Genomic DNA, 27626 nt, shown 5'->3' on the forward strand with positions numbered 1-27626 from the left:
TTCTTTATCACCTGAAAGGGTCAGCTGGATTGATGTTGCTGGGGGTGATTGCAATCACGTGAAAAAGATGTAGAAATGAGGTGTGTGTCGGAAAGGGGGGTACAAAGGGCCCACCCAAACAGACATTCGTCATAGAAACCTCAGAAAGGGATGGTCAGATATTCTATGAAGGGATGTCTTTTCCTGGAATAAATAATTGTCAATCTGTGTGGGAAAAATAAGGCTTCTGTGGTAGGTAGAAAATGACCTCCCTTTCCTGTGATTGATTAGTTAAAAGGTGGAGTGAATACATTTTCGGAGAGAGCTGCTATTCTAACATATTTCGATAGTCCATCCGATAGATAGATAGTTTCGACATCTATCAGTTGAATACGTAGTTAGTGAAGCTTTGAATGTTATTTTTGACTGCGGAATTTTATAATATGCCAAAAATTAAGTCGACTAAATCAAATTTAATGAAGACATGGATTTCGGACTATGGGAAGGACTTTACGACCGATGGGGAAATAGTATTTTGTGTGATTTATCAAAAACATATTTCCTGTGAAAAAAGTACCAAAAAGATCAACATATAAAGACTAATGCTCACTCCGCGAAGAAAAAGCAGAATACAAAAGGATTTGTTCAAAGTTTATTAACTATTCCTGTTCAAGCAGCTAAAAAGGAAAGTGATTTTTCTAGTGATTTATGCAAAGCCTTAGTAAGCAGCAATATTCCTTTTAAAAAGTTAAATAATCCTACCTTAAGACAGTTTTTAAAAAAATATTGTACCAATCAGATCATTCCCGATGAATCGACTTTAAGAAAGAACTACCTTCAACCGATATATATTGAAGTACTGGATAATATTCGACGAGATATTGGAGATGGCCCTATATGGATTGAAGTCGATGAGACGGTCGCTATATTGCTCATTTTATTTGTGGAAAAATGGATAATATTCCTACTTGACCAAATCTTCTAGCAAGCAAAGCCCTTGAAAAAGTCAATCATTCAACCATAGCAAGGTTTGTCAATGATTCTATCAGATTATTATGACCTGATAGAGATGGTTCTAAAGATATTTTGATTTTTGTCAGTGATGCCGCTCCGTATATAGTCAAATCTGCAGCAGCACTGGAAATTTTTTATCCCAGAATGCTTCATATTACATGTCTGGCTTATGCTGTTCACAGACTGGCTGAGACTGTTCGAGAAGTATTCTCCTCTGTGAATGATTTGATTTCTAGTATCAAGAAAGTTTTTCTCAAGGCACCTGTGCGCATAAAATTGTATAAAGAAATGTATCCTGATTTGCCCTTACCTCCACAGCCTGTGATAACTAGGTGGGGTACATGGATTGAAGCTGCACGTTTTTACGTTAATAATTTTGATGCAATAAAGTCAGTTGTAGATGCAATTGACAGTTCCTGTGCTTCTTCAGTTTATGTTACAAAAGAATTACTACAGGATATCACTTTGCAGAAGGACTTGGCCATAATTGACACTCACTTTTCTTAAGTGGAGCACTAACAAAGGTCGAAACACGAGGTCTTCCACTGGCTGAGGCCATATCCGAAATTGAAAAAATTCAACAGTGCATCAATGCTCTTCCAGACTCAGTTGGGAAGAAAGTAAAAGAAAAATGGTGTTTCGTTCAAAACAAAAATTCGGGTTTTGCAGCAGTGAAGAAGATAAATGATTTTCTTAATGGAAACGGAACTGAACTTCCAGAGAAAGTAAAACCAATGAGTACGAAATTGTACAAGTTTTGTTCAATAACATCGGTTGACGTGGAGAGGTCATTTTCTGCTTTTAAAATGATCTTTGATGACCGACGACATCAATTAACCCTTGAAAATTTGGAAAAACACTTAGTTGTGTATTGCAACAAAAATTATTCAGTTTAATTAAATCTTTCCGGAAAATGCGATGATTTTTCTTCTCTCATTTATCATACTTCAGTTTTAGGCTTTTTCATCAGAAATGTGTAGATTCAAGTAAGAAATATTTTGATTTTCTTCCTTTTAACAAAAAAATGTTTTAGCTGTGTTTGTTGGAAAAAGTAGGTAGTAGTATTTAAATAAGTTGAACTTTTAATTTCCATTTTAAATACATATTTCTAGTTTTAAGAGCATATATTCAAATTTTTTAGAGCATATTTGCATGCATATTTTGTCTGTTTTTTAGTGCATATAATCCGCTGTCTACTTATCAGATATTTTGGTTGGTAAATGTAAACTAATCTGATTTAAACAACAACAAAAAAATCTGATTTTTTAAAAACTGTTTTAATAAAATCATGACTTTTGCCAAACCTGCTGTTTAGCAAGGTAACTGGTTCACCGCAGCTTATTATGATTATATTCAAAAATTACAACAAGAGCAAATCTTTCAAAATAATAATAAAAAGAAACATAAATAAATGATGAAAAAATTGAACATTGATTAGTTGTTATGCTTCTGATTGGTATTTTGCAAGATTCTGATAAATGAGTATTTGTAAGATTTACACTTTGTTGATCTGCAATTTTACACATAAACTATGTCATGGCAAATGCTATTATTTTATAATTGAATATGGGTGTAAAATAAAAAATTATAAATATTGATTTCCTGCCCAAACGTCAATGACGAGTTAACTAGACAATGCAAGTGCAATAATTCGTCATTGGTGAACAATTTTTGGATGTAAAAAGACTAGTTAACTTGTCACTGGTAAACAATGTGTTCAAATGTAAATAATGAAATTTATCCTAAAAACTCAAAACAAATGAGAGGCATACCCCTCCATGATAAATATCTCATGTGCAGGCTAGTTCTGTAAAAATATTTTAACAGAATACAAAACTACAGCATGTTTGTATGATCAAGCATTGCCAACATCTAAGATTTTTTAAAAAGTAATGCAGGTATGTAAAAACGCACATCAGAGAGGTGGTCAGAAAATTAAAATGTCATGCAAAAGGCTTAAAATATCAAAAAACATACGAAAGATGAAGAGGGGAAATTTCTATAAAAACTTCATCTTTCTACAGTTCAACTTAAACTAAGTAATGTTATCTTTGAAACTTTGTTTTGCCCCTCAAACCAGGTTCTAGTATCTAAGAGATAATGATAAGGTATAATCTAAAACAAATTAAAAATCTAATATGATAAATTTTTAAATTGGAAGAAAAAAAAAGACAGAAATTAAATTTAAATGCAACTTTTCTTTCTCCAAAATTTCTTACCAATCAGGGATATCAGTTGTCTCAGTCATGCCTAAAACATGTAAAAAAGAATTTTAAAAACAGTAACATTACATGACTTAAAGCAAAAATTAATGTTATTCAATGATAAAATAATTCTTTTATTGCATTCATTTAAAACAATAAGATAACAAAACAAGAAAGCTTTAAAAGTAAATAATTAAAAAAATTTTTTTTCTCAAAATTAAACATATTTTTTTTAATTTATAAGCAAATGACAATGATTTAATTTATTTTGTTCAATTAAGTATATTAATATATCTGCCACACTAAACGGATTAATATATAACCTAAAAAGCTCCCAACTAATCTTTATTGCTTAATTTAAATTCTTCTTAATTTATTGAAAACTAAACATATTTTTCGCACTTAAACTTTAGAATAAAAATCACAGTGTTATTTTTTTTAAACAAATAAACAATACTGAAGTCTAACATCAGACTGAATTTTTTTCAACTGCTTTTTTCATATTTTGGAATAATTGCACCTTTAAAGAGCCAGTAGGAATTTGAAATTTTAAGTGAAAGCATTGAAAGTCAAATGGATGAAGTAGGGAATGCATTTATTGGTGAAAGACTATCATAAGAAATGTAAACAAATGACTTTGAGCTGAACAGACAAAGACACGGATAAACTATTAAAAGTTTTTTTATTTTAAAAAAATTCATTTATTTGCAAAGTAGGCCTACAAACATTTATCTGCTGCAAATTGTGGACTAAATTGGTTAAATTTTTATCACGTTTACAAAAGTGTGTTTTTAATAATTCATATTACTTTTATATATTGATTGTATGTTAAGATATCAAATTTTATTCTTTTCATGTTAACTGCACTTCCAACACAGGGAAAGTATTGCAAATAGATACATTTTTTAAAATATTTTATGCGGTCGTTAAAAATTTCAGGGGGGGAAGATTTAACATAAAAAGCTTCAAGTAGTCTTTTCATGTTATAACTTAATTTAAATTCTTCTTCTTAATTTATTATTCACAATTAGTCGTTTTCTCATACTTAATTATTCAGTTCCTCTTTTTGTATTCTATATTTAGATCTCAAGCATGCATAAGTTAACATTTTATAGTCTTCCTTTAAACAGAACTAGGAGAATCATATTATTCCCTCAACCTATTTAATGGACCAATTGTAATCACTCAGGTTTCCATAAGATTTAACAAAACATCGGGATTTTTTTGCAAGATTTTCCCTAATTTTTATTCTGGAGCACTTTGATTGTGTGCAACTTGGATGATTGCTCTCTGATAATAATGGATAAATAAAGATTGATGTCTTCTTTCCTTTTCTTTAAACCTGTTTCCATCCCATCTCTAGGCAATGGCTTTACATATTATATAAACTTGAAAATAAAAACTTTAATTTTTCGAATATTTTAAAGATGTACCTGCAATATCAACAACAGGATTCAAAAGAACAGCACCTTTATAAAAGTCCTAAAAAAATTAATTAAAATCAATTTATTTTACAAAATATAAATTACAAAAAATATAAAGACAAAATTACAAAAAAGAAAAAAGAAAAAAAGAGAATGAAGATATATGTAAATGAATATAATCTAAAAAAATAGAATGTACAATTTTATGAAGCATGAGCAGATAAGATAAACTTTTTTTTTTACAAAATAGCACTATTTTAAATATTATATATAAATAAAACATTAATTTGAATACTTTTTTGATTTACAATTATTACATACCTATTATTAAATTCTACCTGGAATAAAAATTTCTTAAAATATTCATCAGAAAATATGTTTGCATTTTCGAAAATATTCATCAGAAAAGGTGACAATTCTAATATTTCAACAAAAAATGATAAACTAGATATTGAAAAAAGTAATTTTTGTTTTCAAATGATAAAGTTGCAATGAAGTTTAAAAACTTAATTTCATTGTAACTTTATTAAAAAAAAATCTCATAACAATGATCAAAGTGAACTTTAATAATATATTATATATATATATACTAAATAAGAATAAAACAAATAATTTTAATAAAAAGAATAGAAATATAACTTAACATACTGGATACTGCCCCACCAAATGTGCACCAAGAAATCCACCATGTGAGCCACCAATGACAAAACTATTTTTGATTGTAAAATCAGATTGATTTTTTATCCACTCAGCAATTTGCTATATATGAAAGAATTAAAAATATTTCAGCAAAAAAAGGTTAATTTAAGAATGATTTTCAAAATTTTTACAACAATATTTCATAGCATAAAATATTTCAATATATTTGAAGCTAATTTTTACATAAAAAAATAATGGTATTGTGCTTTGTTGTTTCAAGACAAATTGAAGAAGACTCTTTTTGTTAATGAAACAGAAAATAACATTATTTGAAAGGAGAAATAAAAATGAAAAGAAAAACTGACCTGAACTTCTTCAACATCGTGCTTGCCGACATTACCAGGTAAAGAATGGATGCTATTTTCCCCAAATCCCACTGAACCTCGATAATTAACTGTTAAATGAGAATTATTTTTATTTACAATGAACATGAAAACAATACTAAAATATGTAACAAAGCTTCATTAATAAGGTCTTTTCACGCAGTGGGTTAAGGAAAAAAAATTTGCAAAATTCTTAAAAGATGTCACTTGTATATGTTTTATAGTGTTAAACCACATCTTATTTATTTGTAATTTGAAATTTCTTAAAAATATTTCGTGAATGTCAAAGGAAATTATTGTTGCGTAGAATAAAAAAAAATCATGTTATAGCCATACTATGAGATCAAAAGATCATTACTTTGAGAAACAAAATACTGAGGAACAGAATTCCCCAAAGAAAGAATACTAAAAATATTTAAAAATATTAATTGAAGTGATAACTTTAGACAAACAAATTCCACAAATGACTCACAAGATGGTCTAAATTATATCCCTTGCATTTATTTGAGTTAAACCACAAATTATTTTTTAATAACTAGTAATGTGTCATTGTCAAGCAGGAATTTATCATAAAATAAAATAAACAAAAACACAAAATATCACAGGACAGACTAATTCACTAAATATCACGAGACAGAATTTCTTACTTACAAAATATTTATATGCGAGAATAATTTTAAAAAAAATAAAAATTTAAAGATTAAATTTATTGTAGTTATTGATGTACACAAGACTACAGACATATAGCAAGATAATAGGGAGTTAGCTGCAATTTATAATTCTCTAAGCTTTCGGAATTAAAAGTCTTGTAAGAAATAAGCTATATTGAGTTTAAAAGTACACCAATGAAGAAAACATTATTAAATATAATCAATTTATTTAAAATAACTCTGATTAAAAATAACAGTAAATTGCAATGAGTATAAATTGCCATTGGAAAAATAGGTAATAGCTCAAAAACTCACCTAAACAATTAACATAATTCAACTTCGTAAAAGCTACTATGCCTTTTAAGAAATTCGGAGTATAAGAGGAGTGAGGACCACCTGAAATACATGAAAGTACAATACTGATCAGATTTAATATTATATATTTGAAGTTGAAAAAGTTGTTTGAAAAATATTAATGTGTATAATATACCATGTGGTCTGATGATAGCTGATGATATATTTTGCTTATTAGCAGGTGTAGTTATAATGGCTTCAAAACAGTGCTCAGCTATAGAAGAAAAAAAATTGCTTATTACATAATACAAGGTCCGGCTATTAATTTCCAGGACTGACGTAACTGTAGGAGAACGAAAAGCCGGAAGATGGCGCTAATGATTGCATATTGAAGAATGCTTTCTTGCGCATGTGCAGTGCAATCGGCACCATACTCATGCAAGTGGTTCTCGTAGAAAGGCGCATTAAAACGTAGCTCTTAAATTCCTGTTGTCGAAGTGAAAATGGAGCAAGAATAAACATTAAATGTTGCTTCAAATTGGGCAAGACAGCTGCGGAAACCTACAAATTGTTAAAACAAGTTTACGACGAGGAAGCATTATGTCGCTCAAGAACTTTTTAATGGTTTAAAAGCTTTCGGGACTGCGCGAAAGCGTGGAAAATGATCCACACACAGGTTGGCCGCAGTCGTTACGCACGCCCGAAGCAATTGAAAAAGTTCGCCTCCACACATTGCGCTGCCTGTGAGGCTATTCTTAACCCAACATGGTGTCGTTAAGATGCAGCATCCACCATACTCTCCAGACCTAGCACCCGCAGACTGTTACCTAAGCTGAAAAATTCGCTGAAGGGGACAAGATTTCAAGATGTCGAAGCCATCAAGAAGACTGTAACGTCACTATTAAAGAGCATTCCCGAAAGAGGACTTTAAAACTTCTTTCCGAAATTTGTACAGCCGAGCACAGACGTGCATTACGGCTGATGAGGATTACTTCGAATAATATTAAATGGCTATGCGTTTAATTTTATTTTCTTCTGAATTATTCTATGAGTCCTGGAAATTAATAGCCAGACCTTGTAAATTAAATTTCCACAACAGTTTTATGCATAAAAAAAATTAAAAGCTTCATTACTAGTTTCTTAATGCAAGGAATTGCAAAAGAAAATCACTTTTTTCAACTGTAAATTTCCAACTACACATTGCTATTGCATAATTCCTAGTCACTGTTTTCTATAACTATGCGTGTAAATAGAACATTTAATCAAACATACATACAGAGGGATAGAGAGAAAACCCCAAAGGAACAATATAAGACAAGATATCTGCTCAAAGTGGGGGCTTAAAGCCTATCTAGTATCACACTGATAGGTAGCAGCTAATCTGAGAAAATGTTGTTGTTTATGGGTGCCACTCTAAAAAAATTTCAAGACTGAACCTATTTTTTAGCCTATTTATATGATCAGAAATTTATAGATCATTTTAAACGAGAATGATTCACATATATTATATCAATAACTTGATTACTTGTTCTAAAAAGATACATCTATTTTCTTCATTTTCCCTTTTTTTAAGGCAAACAAAACAAAAATAACATCTAACCTCATATCTTTTTGCAAAAATCTCTATTCATATCTTTACTTATTTTTCACTTTATCATCATCAAATTTTGTCCTATTTCTATAAATTCCATTTTTAAAAAAAATAATCCTATATTTTTAATTGATTTGGCAGAAAATACTCATTATCATTTTCTTAAAGAAAACGAAAATATAATTTTTACTTTTAAAACTTGATTAACAATTGCTTCCAATAATTCCCATTATAGCCTCAGCTACATCAGATCCATGAGTCAAAATTGGTTGCAAGAGAATATCTTCTAAGGGAAATTCCAGAATATCGAGGATGTGTTCGGGGGAAGCTGGTTCTAAATTGCTTTTGCAACATGATGGGAAGACTTTGAGCCTAAAATTGAAAGTTAAGAATTTTAAATGGCCACTGGTGAATCAAGAAACTGCCGTTTGATTCGATCAATTACCTATAAATTCTAGAGCACCACCACTTTCTCTGCCCAACCAGTGGAGAACAGGAGGGGTTAACCATAGTTGCCTGTCGCAGCTTTTATTTCCTCAGAGAGAAAATCTCTTGATAGGTAATGAGGTAGTCAGATGTTGCAACCTCAGAGGTACCCCTTTTAGCTAGGCTATCTGCCACTTCATTACCAGGGTCACCAACAGAATCTGAGAAGTAAAAGCGGTCTATGCACAATGTTGTGGAGCCTTAACCACCATGACACCTTTAGCAAACAACTGACTGCTGCTGCTAATAATATTTATTTTATGTTCATGTCGGCCAGGAAATAAAGAAAAGAATTCATTTTTGGGGGACAGTGAAGTATATGTCTCCTTAATAATTAGAAATCTCTTAAGTCCCCCTAAACATTTCAGACAAATAAAGAAAACTTTCATTAATTATCATGAATTTATGCTCATAAAAAGTTAAATCAAGAAAGATATTATAATTTTTTAGAAGATGTTTAGCAAATTGAAGAATAATTTTTTTTATATGGGAAATTTAGAGAACTGATTTTTTTGATTTAGTCCCCCTCAAAAATTGAACCCCAGTGACTATTTATTTTGACATGCCACTATTTACAACATCTTGGTTCATGAATTGTAACAATTACCAGTAGAGATTCCAGAGTGGTAGGATGTGAAAATTATTAGGGCCTAATTTTCTTTAACTTTTTATTGATTTAAGAACAATTTGATCATTAGTTTTTGTGTTTGGATTTGAGAATGTATGCTGTTTTATCTGCAAAATACTCTGTTATTTAACTGGTATACACTTTTTGTCTATTAAATCATTTAGCTAACTATTCTCTTTTTTCTGTTTCTGCCCTACAAATTATTATATTCTTATTTATGGAGGTGTTCAGGTTAAAGAAAGATTAATCTATTTCTATTTTTGTTATAGATAATCCACAACAAAGCAATTTTCTTTTTTAAACATTTTTTAAAAAAGAAAAAAATGGTTAATTACATACTTAAGAGATAAAACTGTTAAAATTTTAAGGGTTTATATTATTGCCTAAAATAAGTGGGGCAGTTTTAATCCTACAACCTCTGAAAGGGTTAATGAAAATATATCATCAAAATAATTTTTTGTTCTTTAAACAAAAAATTTTTAAAGCTAATTTAAGAATTATTTCCCATATTTTTTTACCTACTTTTTTCAGCATTTATTTGGACAACTTTCCATTCAATGTCAGGGTGCTTTATGGGTTTATTAGAATCCAGATATTTCCAACTAACAGAAATGTTTTCACCCTTGCTTATTTTGCCAATAACCTAAATAGTAAATTCTTAATTGAATTTATTTGTATAAAACAACAGGATAAATAATAAATCAATATACAAAAAAACATATAAAAATAATTATGATCACAAAGAGAAAGTCAAGAAAATTTATAATCAATAATTAAATTGGAAGAGCATACCAAACAAGGTTCAATATTAGGTGAAGAAAATTCAGCAAGGATGAAATTTTCATTGATGCTGAAAACTGTACTTGTACCAAAAGAGTCTTCTAAAAATAATAAGATTATGAAAATTAACAGAAGTATAAGCAGTAACTTGCTTTTCATGCTTATAAAATTGTTATTTTAAACATATTAATGGAAAATTTAACATATTCAATTAATATAATGATATTGATTGCCAAATATTTAACATCTGCGAAAAACTCTAGCACTAATATCTTTCTGCGAGATACTTTTAATAATAGCAAAACATATACGTTACTAATTTAAAATAACAAAAGCGCTGTGCTTACAGCAACAACAAAAAATTATTATAATTTTTAATTGAAAATGTAAAACCTTTTCATTCTTATATTATGCTTTTGTTGCTTTACGTTGGGGGAAAACTCACTCATTATTTCCTTCTTCGCAATTCGTAAATAATCTTCACAATAAATATCATGAAATCCGAAAAAAAGATAGACAACAAAATCACGCGAATTGGACTCCTCAAAAATAGATCTCAAATGCATGTTTCGTTTCGAGATAAGGTTGTTGTAATAAATATCGCATAAAAAAATATCGGATTTAAAAACTATGGAGAAATCAATGGCAATAACTGCCAAAATTTCGATAGAATCATAGCCTTAAAAAATAAGTATTCAAATGCACAATTCGAATTTTCCATATTGTTTGAAATATATAAGAATATTTAAAAACCATATAAAAATAATATTAGTAACTGCCGAAAATTAAATAAAAAAATTACATCAATTTACGATGCGAATCGGCATAAATTTAGTGCATCAAAAAGTGTTTATCTAAACGTAAGATTTAAAAATTACATGACAATTTCTGTGCAAAAAAAACTACAATTTTTTACTTTTCAAAAGAAAAATCTTTCTGCAAGATCTTTGTAATGTTCTGCGACAATGTCACCCTGATTCTGCCACGGGGAACACATGTATACTGATTTGCCAAGGTTATATGCAATAAGGTATAAGTGCATATATATGTCATAAACAAATATTCATATGTGGTATTAATACCACATATATGATTCAATAGTTTTTTCAATTTTTAGAACCATTGATTAGTACAATAAATTTTTTAAAACCTTATTTACATCAATTTAAAAAGTAGAAAAAATAAAATTCTTAGAACAATTACATAAATATCTATTTTAATTGTGTGACAAAAATCTAAATTAATCACGAAAAAGGAGGTATGCAAGAGATACTAACCCACACCTTCTGGGTGAGAGAGTACTTTTGGCTCTATTCTTTGGATTGTTCCATTATCAGTATCAATACAAAGTATGGACTAGAATACATATGTTTGAATTAAAATATTGACAAAAAGTATTTAAATAAACTGTTGTTAACATAAAATTTGGAGGTAATAAATTAAATGAATGTTTTTATTTTTGTTTAATTTATCTTTAACATTATGCATGTGTAAAAATTAAATATTGAAAAGCTGACAGAGAATCAACAAAGTAAAATTTATTGTTTTTGAAAATTGTTTTTATGAAAATAAATACCAGCAAAAATTAAATAAATAAAGAAAACGTAAAAAACAAGTAAACTATTAAAAACATATAATTTGAGTTTTTTAAATTGGAAATAATAATTAAATATCTATAAAATATTTCAGAAATAGTTTTGCATTTAACATTTTATGTAAATGTGAAAAAAATAAGCATCTTTTCCCATTAATTTTGATTTTAGTACTATAGATTATTTTTGTTAAAATTAATACACATTACAATGTACAATTATAATAATACAATGGTTTTGCATTTAATATTTTATATAAATGCGAAACAAATAAGCATCTTTTCCCATTAACTTTGATTTTAGTACTATGGATTATTTTTGTTAAAATTAATACAATGGTTTTGCATTTAATATTTTATATAAATGCGAAACAAATAAGCATCTTTTCCCATTAACTTTGATTTTAGTACTATAGATTATTTTTGTTAAAATTAATACACGTTACTTAAGTTAAACATTATTGGTGTCAATAATAGCAAGATGTTTTTTTATGGTTCTTCTGAACAAATAAGTATTTTCATTCTATAAATGTACATAAAACGTTTTCTTTTTATTTCACTACACATAAATTAAAACTAATTAAGTATCATTGGTATCAATAATAATAAAGTGATTTTTCATGTTTTATTTTATTTTATATCCATCGTAGAACAGCTGACCCGATTTCGGGTTTATGACTACTAATGTTCAACTCGGTAGCTTTGTAATTTTGAACCAATCCAGAAGACAAGGAAACTCCTGGATCAGTACCCCCAGAGGTATTGATTTGTTATGGGAACATGGAGGACTTTGTGACTCGACAGATTTAACGTGCATCAGTCACCATTTACTACACGGGGCCACACGCCATTTACTTTCGGCCGGCGGGAATCGAACCCATGAACTCTTAGATATGGGGCCAGTGTCCTACCAACCAAGCTATCCCGGCCTGTTTTTTTTTATGTTTCTCCTAAATGAATTAGCTAGTATCAATTTCCCATGAACTTTGCCTCTCAATATGTTAAAAAATTTTTTCCTTCATTTCAATTACTGCTGATTTTGCATATTATACATCCATCGAATATATTTCAAAAAAATTACTATAAACAAAATAAACACACCATGTGAGATAATTTAAAAAACATTAATTTGATGATGATTTTCCTCATAAGATTTTAGGATTTTTCTTTCTTTTTTGAAAGATGTCACCTTACCATCATTGTGGAAATAATCATTAGTGTAATTACCTTACCATCATTTTGGAAATAATCATTAGTGTATTATTTAATCGTTTTTTCTTCTTTTTAAGATTATTTCCAAACATTTTTTTTTAAGTTGTACATTGTAAATCAGTTCATTGATTGTAAATCAGTTATCCGGAATAGCGATGGTCCTGATCGTTCCGGATAATCGGTTCCCTACTGTACTTCTAATGTAAGTAACAAAAACCTATATGATTTGAAAATAAAAACAATGTATTTTAAATATTAAGAAAAGCAATGTATGGTTATTTTTATAACCATTAGAATATTTTAGGAGAAAAATTCATGCAAATTTGTTTTTTAACAGACACTTCCAACTGTTATCTAAAGTTTGAAGCAATAGGAAATAAAATCTCAAATTATTAAGATTTACTTAGTAATTGCACTTGTATACAGGTATTATGACAAAAAGAATATATTTTTATTTTAAATATAGGTTTTGTACTCACAAGAAAGCTTCGCCATTGACTAGTTAAAAATAAATTATTTTTAAACCAACATCTTTGAGGCACTGAAGTTACATATAAACCAGGAAAATCTGCAACTGAAAAAAAAAAAAACTTTAAAATTCATTCTAATTATTTTATAAAAATAGAAACTTTAAATTTGGCTGAAAAAGTTGCAATGTAAAACGTGTTAAACACATGTTATTACATATTCAACGCAAGGAATTCTAATGATACAATAAATGGGAGAGCTGAGTGGATAATGTGCATTACACAAATTTTAGTTACCACAGCGATAAAAGTGAATTAAGAATATGTATTTATTTTTTGTCTATTATCTTCTAATCAACAGAATCTGAAAATCCTTAAAATTCATTTAAACTATTTGCGTGATTGCATATGCACTTTTGATGTTATAATATGCAGATACTGTTACTTTTCTACTGTTACTCATCAACTATTGCCAAATGCACTTGGAAGGTTCGTCCACACCAAAAATATTCAAAGATAGTCAGTACCTTCATTCACCGAGATCTCCGAAAGTTAATGACTTGACCAAATAAATCTATAATGTTTATTATAAAGATCAAACTGTCTTCATCTGAAATTATAGAAAACTCAATTTTTTAAAACACGTCACATCCTTTTTCCATTAAGTTCTTTGTCTAACGTAGACAAAAAAATATCAAGAAGTTTGGATAGAAAGTTATAATCCTGGTGAAAGAAGGGTTCATACTTTGTAAACTATTTCCCGAGTTTGATTGTAAAGTCTATGCTCTTCAGTATGACTTACCATTACTACGACCCTTTCATTAAAGATCGCTGTAGCCCCGTTCGTTGTTCCAAGTATGCAATGTAATTCTAACTCTCATTAAAATGTCTGAGCTGTTCATTCCACTATGGTGACCAAAATTATGTTAAATTTTTTTTCAATTCCCAGATAATCATTCTAAAAACAGGAGTTAGAAATTTCCACACTTTAAAAATTAACATTTTACCTTTGACAAGTCTCAAGAAAACTATTCAAACCTCTGTTTCTTTTATGGATGCAAATCAATGAACATGAGGCATCTAAAATTTTAAGATGAATGAAGAAAGAGTGACTGAGATTCCTAACCTGGGAGGTCTTGGGTGTAATTTAGGGCAAAAGAAAATTCTAAAATATGGATTATTTACCATTATTAAAAATTGAAAGTATATATTGGCCCCATCATTTAGAAATCAGGGTTTCCTATACAATTAAAACCTTTTAAAATTTCTTTTCAAAGGGTTCAATAGTTTTCATGTTTGAAAATTGTATTCTCTCTTTCTGTGAAGTGTTGTAAGAGGTGGTTTATTTTGAAGTTAAAACATGTAGTATTAATTGCATTCTTCTGGATTTTAGTTTTGCTTAGTTCTCTGCAAGTATGTAATTTAGAGAAAATAGCTGCTCCTAACCTTTGTGATGTTACATGCTTAGAGTGGATATTAAAATTTTTAAAGAAAGTGGATTGAAGAAAAACATCAAAATCACAAATGGCTAAATTATTCAAAATTTCAAAAAGCACTTTGCTTGAATAATTAAAAATAGAATAGCAATTCATGCTATCACTCTTGTGAAGTAAAAATTCAAATCTAGAAAAAGCACTGAATGATTGGCTAAAGTTTAAGTAACATTAAATGATGTTATTTGAAACATTTTAAAGTATTTTTAACCTTTACTAAAACCGCTGTACTAAATGCACTATATTAAAAAATACTTATATTTTATTGAGATAAAATAACTGAATAATAGTCAGTTTTCTAATGTTATTTAAAATGTAGCATGTTTTTGTCAAAATAAGTACAGTATTCATAAAATATAAGTAAATATTTGCACTAATTTTATATATAGAGAGATCTCAGGTTATAACTCTCGCTTTCGTTTGGACAATGAGAGGTCATTATATCGAGCGCCAACTGTAATTTCCGGAGAAAATAATAATTCTAATAGAATAATACAAGTAGTGTATCAATTAAGAACACATGAAGATAATACTGATAGATAAAGCAACACCAATAAAAGCACGGAAAATTGAGAGTTACTATACATAAATATAGAACCACCATCTCTTATATGCTGGATGTCCTCCAATACAGGATGTAATATTTCAACATCAGAATAAAAATTTAAATAGACACCCATGAATTATTATCAAGAGATGCATTTAACTATACGAAACTTGACTTAACAAACATAAAAGTTTTAGAACTTAAGATAAATTATAAATAAAATTTAAGTTATTTAAGTTGCCTCAGTAAATGAAATATACATTCTTACTTCCAGGGCTATCAACAAGGTCTATCACAGTAGAAATTTGTTTACTTTCCCAATCATACTGAAAGAAAAAAAAAATCAGCTGCTTTTTAAAGACTATACATAATATATTTATATTGGACAAAAAACAAAAATTCAAATTATAAATTCTGCATTGAAAACTGCAAACCACTATTAGATTTTCAAAAAAATTCATTTATTGTAATTTGTTTAAAAAATAATTTTATAGTATACATATCAGGAAACATTTTTTTAAGAATTTTCATATTTATTGACATATCTTCAGATTTCAAATTATTTGATTAAACATTTACAGTATATACAATACCTTTACTAATATTGTTTCTGTTACATGTTGTGCGTTTTTTAAAGCATTTTATTAATAGATAAACAAAAAGTTTATGGCTTTCTGCAAAAAAAAATTAAAAAACTACATACATAATAAAAAACATAAATCTGTGTGCACTGGTAGCTAAATTAGTAATATATATACTTTAAAATTTATATAAAATGCAAATTGATGTTATTATGCCAGCAATTATGAAAAACATTGTTTTGAGAAAACACTAAAGATTGCAAGAGCTTACTTCAATCCAAGGCTATAATATGCCTTTGTCAAATAAGAACGCACAGACATAAATGAGAAATTGTTATGAAATTTTTTTTAATGTTATACAGCAAAATATGCCTTATAAGCAAAATACAGGCAAAAAATGTATTAAAAAATTATTTCTTTTAATAAAATCATGATCTGTGTAAGCTTAGTACGTAAGGTGTAAGAAGGAAAACGCTCTAGAAACGCTTTAGGCCATATCTTTTAAATTTATATCTGTAAAAAAATTAAATTTACAACTTTTTTAAATCTGAGGTAGGCAATCAAAATAATTATCCAGAAATAAGGAAAAGATTCATTGCAGAAAATCATTGATTGATTTCTTTCTGGTGTAAGATCTTTATTTAAATCTCATTTGATGAAAAGATGGACTAAAATACTACAATACAAGATACTGTTAAAATCACCTTAATTTGTGCTTCAAAAGAGACGGAGATATTTTGATGAAGAAGGAAGAAAAAGTCTTGTCCGTCTCCTAGAGGAAAGTTATCAAAAATATTTTGGAAAACAAGAATAGTTTTAAGAAAGCACCATTTAAAGATTGTATAAGCTCATTTTAACTCAGTGTTATAATATGCTTTTGTAAAATAAGAATACACAGACATTAATGAGAAATCGTTTTAAACCATTTTTTATGTGACATGGCAAAATCAATAAATTTATCTTATAATCAAAACACAGGCAATAAAATGATTAAAGAATTATTTCTTTAAATAAGATCATGATCTACATAAAATCAGTATATGTACTGGAGTAAGAATAAAAACTCTTTAGAAATGTTTGAGGCTATATCTTAAATATATATTTGTAAAAACAATTATGACTTTTTCAAATCTGAGGTAGACAATCAAAATAATTATCCGGAATTAAGAAACAGGGTCATTGTAGCAAGTCACCGATTGAATTTTTNTGTTTTTTTTTTTTTTTTTTGGTTTAAGATTTTTCAAAATCTCAGTTAATAGATGGGCTAAAATTCAACTATTTAAGGTGCTGTTAAAAGCTTTCTTCATTTGTGCTTCAAACAAGATGGTGACATTTTGATGGAAAAGGAAGGAAAAGTCTTGTCAGTCTTCGAGAGGAAAGATTTTGAAACGATGTTGGAAAACAACACCTTAAAAATTTAAAGTCAATATCTGTAAAAAGGGTCACCGTTTGAAGAAAACTTGGGCCTACATAAGGCTGTAGAGCCAATGCTGATGATGTAAGTTATTATAAAAAGGTAAAAAACAAAATTTTGCACCAGCAGTGTCACTTTAAGAAGCTGAAAAATGTCTAATTTTGCATAATAACCAAGCATCAGCAAAAAAGGGCTACACAACTATTAAATTCATGTGAAAAAAAACTTATGAACAAATAACAAACTAAGTTCCCTTTAAAGAACCTGCCCTGGTGCTTCCCTTTAAAGAAAGAAACAATAAGAAATAATTATACCTTTTTAAGCTTTGATCCACTGAAATGAGGACCACCAACTTTATTTTCCAAATAAAATAAAGATTTGAAGTCCAAGCTGAATCGGGGGTTTCGGACAGAGACATTACTTTCTCCAGTGATGCAGTCTGAAACCAATTATGCGTAACATTATGCATTAGTTTGTGCTAAGTAATATGTTTTTTATTCTATTGATATTTCATTAAAAAAGATTTCCAAAATTATAATAATATTAAAGTTGAACTTTGATATGTGTGATAAGAGAATTGGGGATAAAATAAATTTTGATTTTTTATTGTTTTGAACTCAAAATATGAAGTTCAAAACAAAAGAGTTGTGCTAATTATTGAATAAATAAAAGTATTAAGTTCATACACAAAGGGATTTCAAATTTGAAAAAAAGCATACCTTATCTAAGATTTAAACAATGTCAGGTCTAAGGAAAAAATAACAAATTTATAAGTCAAGTAAATGAACTGCAATTAAAATTTCAGTTTTTAAAAAAAAGGTTAAAAAAAGGCTGGACAGTTACAATTAGAGTTTTATGATTTTCCTAGGGACTTCATAGGAAATCACTGTTTTCTTCAAGAAAATAATCTGAAATCATTGATATGGTACATTTAATTATGATAATAAGAAAAATATATAAGGCATTTCTATTTAATAGATTAAAATTTTGGCAACAAGATTTTTCAAAATTGTGTATTTTTTTTTTTAAATTATTAATTTTATAGTATGAAGTACAATAAGATATCATAAAGCTTGTATAATGGAATGAAAATTTTGTTGTAAACGAAAAATAAATAGTGAGGCGACTCAGTAACCAAGGCTACATACCATTCTTTAAAACTTGCCAAAATAAAGAATGCAAACTTGTTAATATCCATTATTCTATTGGCTTTAACAGTAATTTCCAGAAAAAAACATTTGCATTTAAATTTAATCCATCCCAAATCTATTAATTGTATCTGTAACAGCTTCACTATATCAGTTCAGATAAGCTATAGTGAGCCTTCAAGGGACCGAAATTTCGGTTCACTATATCCGTTACGCAGATAATTTGCCTAATGGTTCCCAAACTCCTCCCTTTTATTGCACATTATTCAAATAAATGACTGAAAAATATTATGTAGTAGCAAAAAATGTGTTATTTTTCATTACTCGTCTTGCTTAAAAAAAAAAATTTGTAATCTTTAGCTGATGAGCAATCCTCAACATCAGTTATGGAAACACTTCCCGATTCTCAGATAATTATTCCTGAATTTCTGTTATTCCGTTTTTTAAACCTGTCTAACCAGCCATTCGAGCACATGAAAGTAGTCTCATAAAAACATTTAGCAAATTCATCCACATTTGTCCAGATACAGGAAAATTGCGGCTTTTTCGAATGGTGAACCACTTCAGTAATGCTTCTTCATCATCCTTGTGATCTGCTTTTCTCAACTTATTCTGACATCTAAATTTTTTTCATGAGCAGAAATTATTAATTGCCTATTTTTCCATATGTTACAAACTTCAGATTTGGATAGTTTATATTCCCTGAAAATATCAAAAAAATGAAGAAAAAAATCAGTCGAAGACAGAAAAAAGTTCATTATATCCAACTTCCTCACTTTTTTGGTTCACTATATCCACAAAAAATGACATTATGCGTGTATAGCAAGGCAAGGGACCGAACATTTGGTTCACTATATCCGGGAGTTCACTATAAACCATGTTCACTATAGCGGGGTTTGACTGTATATTTATTTTTATAATGTTTTACTGATTCAGGACTCAAACTAAGACTTAAGCTTTACAACACATATCTTAAGATTCCTTATAATTATTTATGATAAGATATTATTATATAGGACCTTAATATATATAATTTATATGAAGAAGAAAAAGCTATTTAGGGGATGCTTTTAAACCATATGCTATTTTATGGCTTGTATAAAACATAAACATGAAGAAAAAAAATCTAAATTTTTGATTATTTATTCAAAGAAATTCATTTAAATTTGATTAAAATCCTTTTAACTTCAATTTGAAAATTAGCAGATAATGAGTTTAAAATTTATATGTTTTAATATGATACCATACAAAATAGTACAGTAAGAATCAAAGTTCGAAAAAAAAACCCTGCAATTTAAACTAATGATTCGAAATAAAACTTTTTTTAATTGCAGTTAACTTATTAGTTGTTTGATAATTTAATAAAATATATTAATAAAGACAATTTATGTATACAATTATTATCAGAAATAATCAATTATTATCAATAATTTTTGAATTTTTTTTCCAAAAATTATAATTAATATCAACTACATATCAACCATAATATAATAATATCAACAACAGATACTAAAGTTAAAAATAAAATGCACTGGAAAGATTGATTTAATATGTTAAAAAGAAACATTAACATATTCAGATTCCTGAGGATCACAAATTTGAGAACAATTTTTCTTTCATAATTATGTTTTGTTTGAAAAAGTCATTAACTGCAAATACTAAGTTAAAATGCTAATTGCGGGAACTGTTTCCTTGTAAAATAAATTTCAAAAACATGAATCAACAAGCATTAATTATTCAATTTAAAGGGTGTAAGGCAACTAATCAATTAGAGGAGTAGAAATCAAAAACACATTAACCTTTCCAAATAGAATTTCATGCAATCTCAAGTCGAATTTAAATTGATCAATTGAAGAATAAGATAATAAACCAAATAAAGAGAATTAAAATGTCTTTGATAATGAATAGACATAAAATTATTAATGTTAAAAAGGAAAGTTCATAGAAGACAAACTTACCTATTTCTTTAGTTTGACGATTATAAACGTAAATAGCTGAGCTAAAATATGGAAATAAAAAAATTATAAAAAGTAAAATTTTTTCAAAATTTTGATTTAATACATGTAGATTAAATAATAAGAGAGAATTCTACCAGAAGCCTAAAGTGTATGAGTATAGAATATAAAATTTTTAGTTTAAAAAATTTTTTTTGTTAAAAATATAGAAAGCAGCATTTGAAAAAGCTTTCACAATGTAATATTATACAACTGATGAATGCATAATAACTAAGAATCGGTTTAACTTACTTCAACTCCTAAATCAATGCAAATATACATATTTATAATTAATATTCCATAAATTAATACAATTATGTGTAAGCTTATTATAAACCTATTACTTAAAGTGTTTAAGAAGTAAATATAATAAATTTTTAATAAAATGTACAGTTTAGAATACCTTATTCAAAGCTATTTATAAGATGGAAAGGATATATATGCTTACCTGCGGTTTGTACAAGATCGAAGACCTAGTCTCCTGGGAAATTCTTTATAGCCGACAAAAATGACAGTTTCATCACCAGGCCCCCAAATTGCCTATATAATGTAAATTATTATTAAGATTAACTATTTTAAGAAAATATCTGCTGAAAAAGAATATAGCAATATTCCATAATGAAACGTGCAATTACTCAAAATCATTTTACCTGTTATTTTTCCTACAAAAAGTTCTAGTTTTTCTGTGTTTTATTCAATGATAAAGTTTTTAGCTATGTAAGGAGAATGAAATTCTTTGCAAACTTGGACAGATGAAAATTAGTCAGTTCATAAATTAATTGAAAATGATTTAAAAAAACTATTATAAAAACAAAATTTTACCAACTTTCTTTAAAAAAAAGAAGAAAAGAAACTCCAGATTTACTGAGTTAATTGCACGAAAAGTATATATATATATATAAAAATGTTACATTCCCGCATTGTGCAATTATTTTGTCTCATTAAAATGCAAATCACTTAATCATTTTGAATGCCAGCATTGTAACAAAACAAAGCTCATATTAAACCCATATTTCTTTTTTATTTTTTATAGTTTTTTCCTTACATTTAATTTTCCTTAAATTTTAGCCAAAATTACTCAGGGGCAACTCACACACAGATAATCAGAAGAGCATTGCATCTAGTATATTATAGAGAAATAGGGGTTGAGGAAAAAAAAAAAAAAAACAGTTTACTGAAATTATGAGATCACTTGACCAACAATGGGATCCAACTGTACATATGAGAGATCCTTCAACTGGTATCAGCAACCATACTCATTCTAATGTAGCAGCACAGTAAAAAAAAAAAAATTTACATCAGACCCATATTTGTTTTCAGACTTTGTAAATATTTTTTTTCTTCGTATGTTTAATTTTTCACTAAGTCAGAATGGTCTATTCATACATAGATAACACCTGAGAAAAAAATTTTTTTTTCATTTTCTGTTGTATGAGATTCTTTAATGGATCCTAGATATTTTTCAAGGCACTGATTTCAAATATGCACTCAATTTTTCCTTCCAAACTGCATTTTTTTTAATAAAAAAAAAAGAAGATATTTTTAGTCTATTTTTTTGTCGAAATGTACAAGTTTAAAAACACTATATTTAACAAATGGTAATGTAAATGTTGTGACATGTAATGTCTTAGGAGTTGGGGCAGATAATCAGGATTAAAATCGTACAGGTCGTATAATCGTCCAGAAATGTCGTAATTCTGTTATGGGAGCTTCCCTATTATAATCTGTTTCTTCCTATGCTTTTGAACAGGTCAGAGAATAGAGAAACACCCTAGCCGCATACAATGACATTTCCGGGAATAAGTTCTTGTGCAATTTTAATCCTGGCGATGTGCCTTAACTCTTGTAGAAGTTTGTCGCAGTATTTTTATGACTCCTGTTTTACATATAAGGTTTTTAAGCTTGCACATTTCAACAAAAAGAGCAAAACTAATTTCAGTTTTGAAATCCCCAATCCCAAATTCAAGTATCAAGAATTTGTATAAATGAAAGTTAAAAAAATTTTATCCATTGCAATCAAGAGTATGTGTTATTTATAAAAAAATAATAAAAAGGAAGAATTATATAACCAGTGATAGAATTCAATTGGTATGTACCAATACATATGTACTGGTTCTTAAAAATCGAATTAGCAAACATGTATGTTCTATTAAGAGTTCTATTGGAAACATTGTAACAAAGCTTGGTTCATATTATACCTATAGAATATAACTAGAAATATTGTTGCACGTCTTATACAATTAAAATTTTAGATTTAAAATATATTATAGTCAGTTACTAGAATTAAACTACTGTTAACACGTTGAAAAGAAAACATGACTGCTTCTCGGTTAAATGACAACTTTAGATATAAATTAATTGATTAGAAGTTATAAATTTACCTCTCCAATGCTAAGCTCATTATATAATTTGTCTGATGATATAATTTCTGTAGTAGCAGTTTTCAAGTCTAAGATTATGGCTACAGAATGATGACTACCAACGAGATCTTCACCCCATTCTTCTCTATACGCATATTCAGATCCCTACAAATAAATAAAACCATGTAAATAGAAATAAAAAAATTTTTTTAAGAAAAAGAGAAAAACAAACTTAAATTACTGATTATTTGAACTTTAATTTTTGTACGCAAATATAAGTTGATTCAGAAGTTTTTTTTCTTCTTCTTTTTTTACTACATGCTTTGTTTTTCCTTTTCTTCTCCATATTTCCTCCTCTTAATATTAAAAATTAATGTGCTGTTTATGTTGAATAATGTAGCATAAGTTTCCACTCTCCCTCAGTTCAAATAAATAAAACCAAATTAATAAAAATAAACATTTTTCCAAAAAAAAAAAAAAAAAGAGAGAGAGAGAGCAAACAACTGATACAGTAGAACTTTAATTACTGATTATTTGTACCTTCAATATTTTTGTAAAGCAAAGTTGATTCAGAAGTTTTCTTCTTTTCTATTACACATTTAGTTTCTCCTTTTCTTCTACTTATTTCCTCCTTTTTATAAAGATTAATGTGCTTTGTCATGTTGAATAATGAAGCACAACTTTCCACTTTCCCATCTCTGTAATCTGATGTCGATTCAGTTCAGATAAATAAAACCCTGCTGATAAAAATAAACATTTTTTTGAAAAAAAGAGAAAAATAAACAACCGATACAGTAGAACTTCAATCACTGATTTTGTGTACCTTTATTTTTGTAAAGCTAAGTTGATTCAGGAGATTTTTCTTTTCTTTTTTTATTACATGTTTAGTTTTTCATTTTTCTTATTTACTTCTTTTTACAATAAAGATTAATGTGTTTTGTCATGTTGAAGAATGAAGTAAAACTTTCCACTCTCCCATCTCCATAATCTGATGTTGAACAGTTCAGATAAATAAAACCATGTTAATCAAATTAAACTTCATTTTTTTTTTTAAAAAAGAGAGAGAAAGAGAAACAAACAACTCATATAAAACTTCTATTACTGATTATTGAACCTTTAATATTTTTGTAAAGCTAAGTTGATTTAGATGTTTTTTTCCTCTTTTTCAACAACATGCTTGGTTTTTCCTTTTCTTCTCCTTATTTCTTCTTCTTTAAAGTATAACGTACCATCAAGTTGAACAAGGCAGCACAATTTTCCACTCTCCCATTTCCATATTCTGAAGTAGGTTTGGTTCAAAATTCATCGCCTAGAATATTTACACTTACGCTTTTCCTCCTGCACAATTAAACTAAGGATGTTTTTAAAAATAAAAGAAGCAGGTTGTGATACTTGGCTAAGTTAAGAGGGAAATAATAAAATGCTCAGGTAATATGCTCCCAAAAGCTTTATCTTTTTGTACTGAAATCTACGTAAGGAAATTATTCCTAGAATCTACAGTAATTATTAAGGAATATGAGATTATAACATTTTGCAATTGTTCTCCATGGCTAAGTTAGAAACTTTTATTACAGCTGTTTAGTACAAATGTTAAGGCATAGGAAACATGAGAATATGCACAACTTTATCATAATGCTACATTTTTAAGCTATGTGTTAAAATCACAAATTATTGCATAAGATAATTGTTTATTCATAATATGACATGAGTTCAATTTGCTAAAAAAATAGTAATAATGATACTTTAAAACTGAGTAAAAAAAAATAGCACGATTTGCTTTAACAAATTTTTTTATTAGAGTCAAACACAATTACACAGATCTGTGTTTATATTTACACAATTTAGAGTCAAATTTAATAGTAAATTTTAAAATTGCATAGATTAAAATCAAATAAAATCAGAGTAGTCCTTAAATTTATAAATTATTATTTTTTAAATGAAAAAGAATGAAATGTAAACACAAAAAGGATATTGAACCTTTTTAAATCACTAATATTTTTAAAAAAGTTTATTTAAGCTATTAAAACTATTCACCACCTTCTTCCAGCATTAAATCCTTTATTTTATTGAATAATAGATATATTTTAAAAAGAAGTAAAACAATCAGAACCGTCACGACTTTGCAATGCACCTAGGATAACGAATAACTTAAAATAATATTAAAGAACTTACCTAATATTAAAGAAATAAATAAAAAAATTTGTTGTTACAAATTTTGTTCCTAACAACTTAACATTTGTCACTATTTTTTGTCCGTTTTAATATAGTTTAATTTTACATTATACCTACACAACTGTGGCACTTAGAAATGAGGAGATTAAAGGCATTGCTCAAAAATCCTCTTAAGATGTTTAAATAAATCTTACTTTCTAATTCTATATGTTTCATTTGAATAATGTTTTATTGTGCAGGCATCTAGAAATGTGAAGACTACTACTTTCAATCAAAATTTTTAAATTTTAATACTAAAAATAAATTTAAATAAATAAATATATACATGTATATATACACATATACAGTCGGACCTCTATTTAATGAAGTTGCTAAATCCAGATAATAAGTTCGTTAAATAGAAAATCACCTTTTAAAATACTTAAGCAACACAAAACAGGTTTTAAATTCATAAACACTAGACATAATTTAAATAGCAATTGATGCACTTTTATCTTGTAAACTAGTATCTACTATTTATTTCATAAATCCTAACCACAAAAGAAATTTGCATGGAAAGCAAGAATATAGCAAAACATTATACAGTGTTGCACTATCATGCTATACACATTTTCAACTAAAAAAAGCATAAAAGTATAAAAAATCAGAATTTATGTATAAAATTATAGTTGCATTTATTATAAAAGTAATTTTAAACATACATTACCACATGCGTTCTTAAGTTTAATTGCTACGGATAAAATTCGTTAATTTGAACTGAGTTTTTCGTTTGAAATACAAACAAAAAGGGAAAGGGAATTTACTGCTTTCTCTAAGATAATTTTTAGAGAAAACAGTAATACATTACATAAAGCAACAGCTTAGAAAATTAATTCAAGGTCATTTCCCCCATAAAATGCATTAACAAATTTGAAATGTTAAGAAATATTTCGGAAAATAGGGAAAGTAGATCTCAATGAAAAGTTCATTAAATAGAAAATTCACTGCACTATTTGGAAGTTATTTTACACAGAAATTTCCAAAATGTTCTTGGTTCCTCAAAAAAATTCGTAAAATAGAGAAATTTGCAAAATGGAAGTTCGCTAAAGAGAAGTCCGACTGTTATATATATATATATTTGTGGGGATAGCAAGAGTGGTCGTCTTTGAAAATAAAAAGAGGCACTGATCTTTAACAAAAACATATATTGAAAAGAAATTTACATAAATACAGACGATTAACAATCACATAAATAACATAAAAAAATTAATGAGTAAGAGTTCGTCGTTACGATCTTTCATAATCATAACTCCTCTTTGGAGTCCATATACGTCTTTTTCGATTAGTTCTCTAATGTCTTAGGGAAATTCCCATTGCGTCCTAGTCATGCGTACAGGGATCAGCTTGCGGCTTACATTGACTGGCGGGACTTAACTTCTAGCTTACGGCTTTCAGTGTACAGGAACTGGCACCACATATATATGTATACAGGGGTTTGTCCAGGTCAAATTTATTACCGTTTAGCGTTGCCTTCACAAATTCAACTTTAGGAAAAACTTCCACAAAATACTTTTTCTCAAAATTTTATTTTCGTATCCCTTGAGAAATGATAAATTCAGATTTTTGTGTTGATTTTTTAATATAATTTTTAACTTTCACAAATTATGTCTACATTTTCACAAAATGGGTACAACTAAAAAAAAACCTAGACAGACCCCTGATATATATATATACCAGAGAGAGAGAGAGTAGATACGTATATTTTACTTGAAATGATAGGCAAATTGAAAGTGTGTAATTCTCTTCATAACCTTGCTGAATAATAGATGCAAAATGGTTTTTCTTTTTCTTCTTCCATGACTAGTTTGCTGACCCTCACCGACCCCGATGATTGCTGCTCAATAATTGCTATTTCTTGGCATAAAACAGTTGAAATTATTCAACTAAAAATATATGTACATGAACACTTGTGTCTCCACTTCGCATATCCAAATATTCCTCTTATGATACTAGTATTAAGATCTATAAGTGAACGCAGATCATTTTTCCAAGTAATCATTTTTTTTAAATAACATTTAAATTTAAAAGTTTATTTTTATAACAAATTTGGTGAGTTTACAACAGTAATTTAAAATTTTTGCTTACCAAATGGACGGATGTATTTAAAATAAAATTTTTATTTTCATCACTTTGCGCACGAAACTGAAAGTGAAGTTCTAAACCATTTAACGAATCTCTTTAATCGTAATTCATAATAGTATATTAATGTAATTTGCGCCAAAAAATAATAATTAAAATATAACGTAGAATTACATTATTCTAATAGTAATAAAAACGATCCTTCTATGCTCTTAATTTAGAAATCAAAAAAACCATACTTTCCAGCCAATAAAAATGTATCGACAACAATGGAATACAGTTTTTCTGTAACAATTTAGTAACAATTAACGCCTTCTACAATTTACTCTTATCACGTTGCGTTACTTAAAAAATAGTTCGGTTGTAATAAGTTCTGCTTGTGTTAACCTTTTAATGTCCTCCAATGCTTCGACAGATGCCACATGATTAGTGTCATTCTTACTTAACAAAAAGAAAA

General features: G+C 28.0%; 1 protein-coding gene across 1 annotated transcript in view; it reads right to left on the minus strand.

The window, feature by feature from the left end:
* LOC107447634 (acylamino-acid-releasing enzyme) overlaps nucleotides 1–27626 on the minus strand; it is a gene marked incomplete in the record, with an annotated part of 40028 nt that overhangs the window by 4664 nt on the left and 7738 nt on the right. The window contains 15 exon segments of the mRNA XM_043039536.2: nucleotides 3213–3243; nucleotides 4631–4679; nucleotides 5270–5380; nucleotides 5626–5714; nucleotides 6609–6689; nucleotides 6784–6861; nucleotides 9815–9935; nucleotides 10085–10173; nucleotides 11350–11428; nucleotides 13355–13449; nucleotides 15651–15708; nucleotides 17692–17816; nucleotides 20484–20524; nucleotides 20968–21059; nucleotides 22901–23044. Coding sequence (XP_042895470.1) covers nucleotides 3213–3243; nucleotides 4631–4679; nucleotides 5270–5380; nucleotides 5626–5714; nucleotides 6609–6689; nucleotides 6784–6861; nucleotides 9815–9935; nucleotides 10085–10173; nucleotides 11350–11428; nucleotides 13355–13449; nucleotides 15651–15708; nucleotides 17692–17816; nucleotides 20484–20524; nucleotides 20968–21059; nucleotides 22901–23044 — 1283 coding nt within the window.

Source organism: Parasteatoda tepidariorum, chromosome 10, assembly GCF_043381705.1.
Source record: "Parasteatoda tepidariorum isolate YZ-2023 chromosome 10, CAS_Ptep_4.0, whole genome shotgun sequence".
In the NCBI taxonomy this organism is placed as follows: domain Eukaryota; kingdom Metazoa; phylum Arthropoda; class Arachnida; order Araneae; family Theridiidae; genus Parasteatoda; species Parasteatoda tepidariorum.